The sequence below is a fragment of the Alligator sinensis genome, unplaced genomic scaffold (assembly GCF_000455745.1).
Source record: "Alligator sinensis unplaced genomic scaffold, ASM45574v1 scaffold496_1, whole genome shotgun sequence".
NCBI lineage: Eukaryota > Metazoa > Chordata > Crocodylia > Alligatoridae > Alligator > Alligator sinensis.
In genome coordinates this window covers 269,319-274,936 of record NW_005842246.1, presented here as the reverse complement: position 1 = coordinate 274,936, position 5,618 = coordinate 269,319, and the positions used below count along the sequence as shown (strand labels likewise).

Sequence of the window (5,618 nt, the reverse complement as noted above, 5' to 3'; positions counted from 1 at the left end):
TCGTGGTGCCCCCGCTCCTGGCGAAGGCTTGAGCCGGGCCCCTGCCGCCTCCCCGCGATGGCTCCCGGCTCCCCGCCGGCGCTCCTGGCTACGAACCGCGGGGGGCGGGTCCGAGGGGTGGCTGCTCTGCTGGGCGAAGGCCAGGGGAACTGGGATAGACACGGCCGTGGGGTGGGCTCCTGGCTGGGATGCCTTAGGACCCGCACATCCCGGACCAGGCGGCCCCCCAGGGCCCTTCTAGGCCTGGTGTTTGGTGGGCATCACCAAAGAGCAGGCCTCCAACCCCACTCGAGCGGTGTGCCCTTGTGGTCACTTTTTGGCAGGTGTCTGATCAGGGGTGCTCTCAGTGCCTCCGTTTCAGGTGTGATCTGGAGAGTGTAAGGACCGTGAAGCTGGAGTACGGTCATCATGACTCTCCACAGCTGCAGATCTCCACCTTCTGCCATATCGATTTCCTGCGGCCCAAGAGTACTTTGCTGTACCCGACCCTCCTCTAATACCCAGCCCCTGTTGCTGACACACAACCTCCTACCACTATGCTCTGCCTGCTTCCTTTCATACCCAGCACCCAGATGTCCCATACCAGAGTTAACCAACTACTTGTCATTGCAGTAGCAAGGGTGACAGTGCCCTCATTTCCCCGGATTTTTCCACAGCCTTTTACAGGGTGTTCCTGGTATTTTGGATTTTGTTCCCTGTAGATGGGGAACAAAATCCTCCTTACTGTAAGGAGGCAGGGCCGGTTACGGTGGAATGGGACTGATCTGCGGGATTTAGGATTGGAACGAGGGATGTGGCCGAGCTGGGGAGTGGGACTGGAGACGGAGGCTCTGGGCTGAGCTGGGGAGTGGGGCTGGAGACGGGGGCTCTGGGCTGAGCTGGGGAGTGGGGCTGGAGACGGGGGCTCTGGGCTGAGCTGGGGAGTGGGGCTGGAGACGGGGGCTCTGGGCTGAGCTGGGAGATGTGAGGCCAGCTCAGTGTGGCCTTGGACTCCAATCTAAGGCAGAAGGGGTCCATTTAGCCTGAGGGTAGGACTCTGTGGCTGGGCACCAGGTGACACTGAGCCTGGACCTTATTGTTGCAGAGGCTGGGCCATTGGAGGAAGGCGGATGTATTTTGCTGAGATCCAGTGGGCTCTGCTGGACCCTGGTCAGAGGCCTGTCTACAGGGATGTGGTACCTGATGGCTATGGGACCCTGGTCTCTCTGGGTAAGAACTAGTTCCCCTTTGCTGCTAGAGGCTTTCAGTCTCAGATGTGCTGGGATAGTCTTATCCTGTGGAATCTTCTTTAGACCCATAGATTTGTGGGGCTTTGGCCCTACTCTCCCCTGAATGTATGAGAGACTGGCTTTTGCACTCACCATTGTTTTGTCTCAAGGCACTTGAAGAGGAGACCAGTGTCACTGCTGCTGTTTCACTACTGGGGGTAACTGGGGCCTGCATGCATTTGAGCTTGTTACCTAAGCAGGTCTAGAGCTTGAATGGTGCTTGGAGGAGAGAGAGGCTTGGAATCCTAGGTGTTGTAGGAAAAAAGCCATGGAGTTGGGGTCAAATGAGTGAATGGGGAGACTTCTTTCAGCCCTTTCATTCCTGTTGAATAGGACTTGAAGGAATGAAAGGGGGGCACAGAAAAAGTAAGTGGTGTCATCAAGGTCACCAATGACAAAGGTGAGACTAGAATCTGATCTGTCTGCGACCTGGACTGCCTTCCCAGTGTTATCTATCTGCCTATTGAATGTCTGGTTTGAGGAAAAAAATGTTTTATTCTCTCTGGGCTCTAACTGAGTCCAGGACCCTTTGGTGCCAGGAGCTGTGCATGTGAGTCCTGTGAGACAGTCTGCCCTAAAGAGTGTACCATCTCAACAATGAGGCACATGGGTGAGAGACAGGAAATATTACTTAGGAGGTTGGTCAGTGAAAAGCACACCAGCTTGGGGATCACAAGACTGGGATACTAGTTCCTATTCTGCCACTGGCTTCCTGGGTGATGACTTTTAAGTCACTCCTCCTCCATCTCCTGTGCCTCAGTTTTCCTGCAAGTTAATCAGGGGCAATTATTACTATTTATTAGCATTACTGTAACACCTTTGAGTTCCAGGCTTTGGCTAAGACTGCAAATGAAAAAGAAAAAAAGCCTGGTTTTACAGATGAGAGACAGAGAGAGTAACTTCCCTGGGGTCATTCAATATGGGTAGCAGAGCCAGGTCTAGTGAAAAGCGCACCAGCTTGGGTAGCAGAGACAGGAACTGAACTCAGGACTCAACCAGTATCACAACCCCCTGGAATATCACCTGGCTATTGTATAATTTGTTGCAAAAAAGTCTTGTTAAGGACAGCTTTTTATATTTAATGCGTATATTTCCCTTTGTGATCATAGGCTTCATATTCATAATACCAAACACACACAATATAACAGATGGAAGACAAACATTAAGGTTGCAAAGTGAAGCACTCAAATGTTAGGAAACGTCAGAATCAAATAGGAGTGTTTGAACTATTTTTTTCAGTTAAAATAAAAGTAAAACAGAAAACAAACCTCTAAAAAATTTCATTTCAGGTCAACTTGAGATGCTTTCTTCGATCTCAAACAAGAATGTTTTGCTTCATTTTCAGGTTATTGGCCCTTCCCCTCCCGTCCTTTTTTAAAATTCAAGTCAAAGAAATTCAAAATGAATATACCATTTCAAAATGAAAACTCAAAATCTTGAAACTGTTTCAGTGTTTTAGAACAATTTCCCTATTTTTTTATGACTGAAGCTATTCAGGAAATTTGACCTGAATTAATTAATAGATTAATTTCTCCCCTAAATTGTATTTCCTCCTGTATTTACTAATGGTTATGGTGCTAACCTGCACCCTAACTCCTCTGCTCTAGAGTTAATCTTCCATAGATTTCATAGATATTAGGGCTAGAAGGGGCCTTGCAAGATCATCGGGTCCAGCCCCCTGTCAAAAGGGGCAGGAAGTAAGCTCGGGTCAAATGATCCTAGCAAGATAGGCATCCAGGTGTTTCTTGAAAGTGTCCAGAGTAGGTGCTTGCACCACCTCTAGGGGGGGTCTCTTCCAGGCCCTAGGGACTTGGAAAGTAAAGACGTTTTTCCTTATGTCCAGCCTAAAACGGTCTTTCAGGAGTTTGTGACCATTGGAACTTGTCTTTCCTTGGGGTGCTCTGGTGAATAGATGTTGTCCCAGTTCCTGATGCACCCATTATATACTTATAGGCTGTCACCAAGTCACACCTGGGCCTACGCTTTTCCAGGCTGAAGAGTCCCATCCTTAGCCTCTCCTCAAAAGGCCTACTCCCTTGTCCTCTAATCATGCATGTGGCTGTCCTCTGGATCCTCTCAAGCTTTTCCACATCCTTTCTGAATTGTGGAGCCCAGAATTGGATATAGTATTCCAGCTGCAGCCTCACTATGGCTGAGTAAAGTGGGAAGATGACTTCCTGGGTCTTGCTTGAGATGCATTGGTAGATGCAAGCCAGAGTTTTGTTTGCTTTGCTGGCTGCAGTGTTGCATTGGTGGCTTATGTTCATCTTGTGATCAATCATGACCCCCAAGTTTCTTTCAGTTGTGGTGCTAGCGAGCATAACACTGCTGAGCCCAATGGTGAGGCATAGGGGGTGCATGGGGGTACACGTGCATCCCCTGAGAGCGTGGTGCACCCCCTGACAGCCAACACTTCCTGCTTAATCAATGGGCAGGGGGGCAGGTGGGAGCACTGGTGCCCCCCCTGCGAGCACTGGCCAGGGAGTAGGGGTGCCAGGAGAAGTGCCGCTGGCACTACTGGGAGCACTGCTCATGCTTCCAGGTCAGCGCAGTTGGTTGCGGGGGACGCCCCCCGGGGGGGGGCATGTGCCCCCCCAACTCAGGAGGCACCAGTCACCCGTGGCCAAGCCTATAATTGTGGGTTTTTTCTCCTGAGGTGGAGCACCTTGCATATCTCCGTGTTGAACTCCATCAGGTTTTGATCCACCTACCTTGCAAGCCTGTCAAGGTTGACCTGGATTGCCAGCCTATCCTCTAGGGCAGAGCTTTCCAAACTGTGTGCCGCGACACATTAGTGTGTCGGCGGCAGTGTGTAGGTGTCTCGCGCAAAATGCAGAAAATTTTGCGGAAGGGCACCGCGGAGCTCCCTTACTTGCGTCTGCTTCCCTTGGCCCCTCCCCCGGAACTGAATTACTGTGTCGCGAAATGATGCATGTCTAAAAAGTGTGTCACCAACATGAAAAGTTTGGAAAGCTCTGCTCTAGGGTGACTTCCCCATAGTTTGGTGTCATCAGTGAACTTAGTCCACTTCTGACACCACAATCCAGATAATTTATAAATACTTTGAAGAGTACAGGTCCAAGAACAAAGCCTTGGGGGACACCACTGGTCATCATGCGCTGTGTTGATTTGGTTCCATTGACTATCACTCTCTGGGTCTGACCATGGAGCCAGTTTCCCAGCCATCAGACCATAAGGTTGTTGAGGCTGCAGTTCCCCAATTTTACCATGGGGACATCATGGAGCACCAGGTCAAAGGCTTTCTTGAAGTCCAAATATATGATATCAACCTCTTCTCCTGTGACGTCACCTGGTCACAGAAGGAAATGAGATTGGTCAGGCAAGACCTACCCACAACAATCTATGTTGGCTATCTCTCAGAGTGTTGCCTTCTGTTAGCCTGTTAATGGTTTCCTTGATGATTTTTTCCAAGGTCTTTCCAGGGCTTGAGGTCAAACTGATTGTCCTGTAGTTCCCCAGATCTTCCTTCCTCCCTTTCTTAAGTATAGGCACCACATTGGCCTTCTTCCAATCTTTAGGTACCTTGCTTGAGTGCCACGAGTTCTCGAATCAGCCAAGTTCAGGAGGCAAGTTTCCCTTCGATCCTCAGGTCGCTCACTCCTTTGGCCAGTACCAGGTCCAGCAGCGCCTTGCCCCTTGTCAACCCATAGACTTCTTGAGACAAATAGAGCTTATCAATGCAGGTGAGGAAGTATTGCGAGCAATTGGATTTGGCTGAGTGCTCTTCCCATGAGATGTCAGGGTAGTTGAAGTCGTCATAATAACCATGCACCGAGACCATGCAGCCTCAGCCAGTTCCATAGTGAATTCATGGTCAAGTTCTTGCTGCTGATTAGGAGGTCCGTAGTAGACTCCTACCATTATATCCCCTTCAGCACGTTCCCCCTGTATTCTGACCCAGAGGGTCTCAACTCGCCCTCCTTGGTTGACAATCTCTGCCTGTAGAGCAGTGTACTGCTCCTTCACATAGAGAGCTACACCCCTGCCCTTTCTTGCAACACGGTCTCTCCTGTACAAGGTATAGCTATTAGGGCTGTGTGAAACTTTGAGTGCTGATTTGATTTGGAGGAGATTTGGCCCGATTTGGTGGCTGAATCTCTGAATCAAATCAGGAGACAAATTAAAAGGCCTGAATCAATTCAGAGCTTTCCAAATCGATTTGGAAAAGATTCGGAGAGCTTCAGAGATTTGGGCAGTCCCCGCTTGCTGCCGCAGGGAGCTGGACCCGGACTCTGTGCTGGTAAGTAGGGGGCAAGGGAGGGGGGGCTGGAGGAGGGTGGAGGAGACCATCCTCTGCCTGCTCCCCCAGCCCCCCTGAGCACCCCTTGA

At 50.3% G+C, this 5,618-nt stretch overlaps 2 protein-coding genes across 2 annotated transcripts in view; one reads left to right on the top strand and one right to left on the bottom strand.

Annotated features, from left to right (window-relative positions):
- Positions 1–5,618, bottom strand: part of LOC102387024 (zinc finger protein 420-like) — a 143,234-nt gene that overhangs the window by 22,911 nt on the left and 114,705 nt on the right. The gene's annotated exons all lie outside the window — the stretch shown is intronic.
- The window catches only part of LOC102369055 (zinc finger protein 501-like), a 25,414-nt gene continuing 20,754 nt past the window's right edge, over positions 959–5,618 (top strand). Inside the window, exon 1 of the mRNA XM_014521721.2 lies at positions 959–1,209. Within this exon, the coding sequence (XP_014377207.1) occupies positions 1,110–1,209 (100 nt within the window). The 5' untranslated portion in view covers positions 959–1,109. The remainder of the gene's footprint in view (positions 1,210–5,618) is intronic.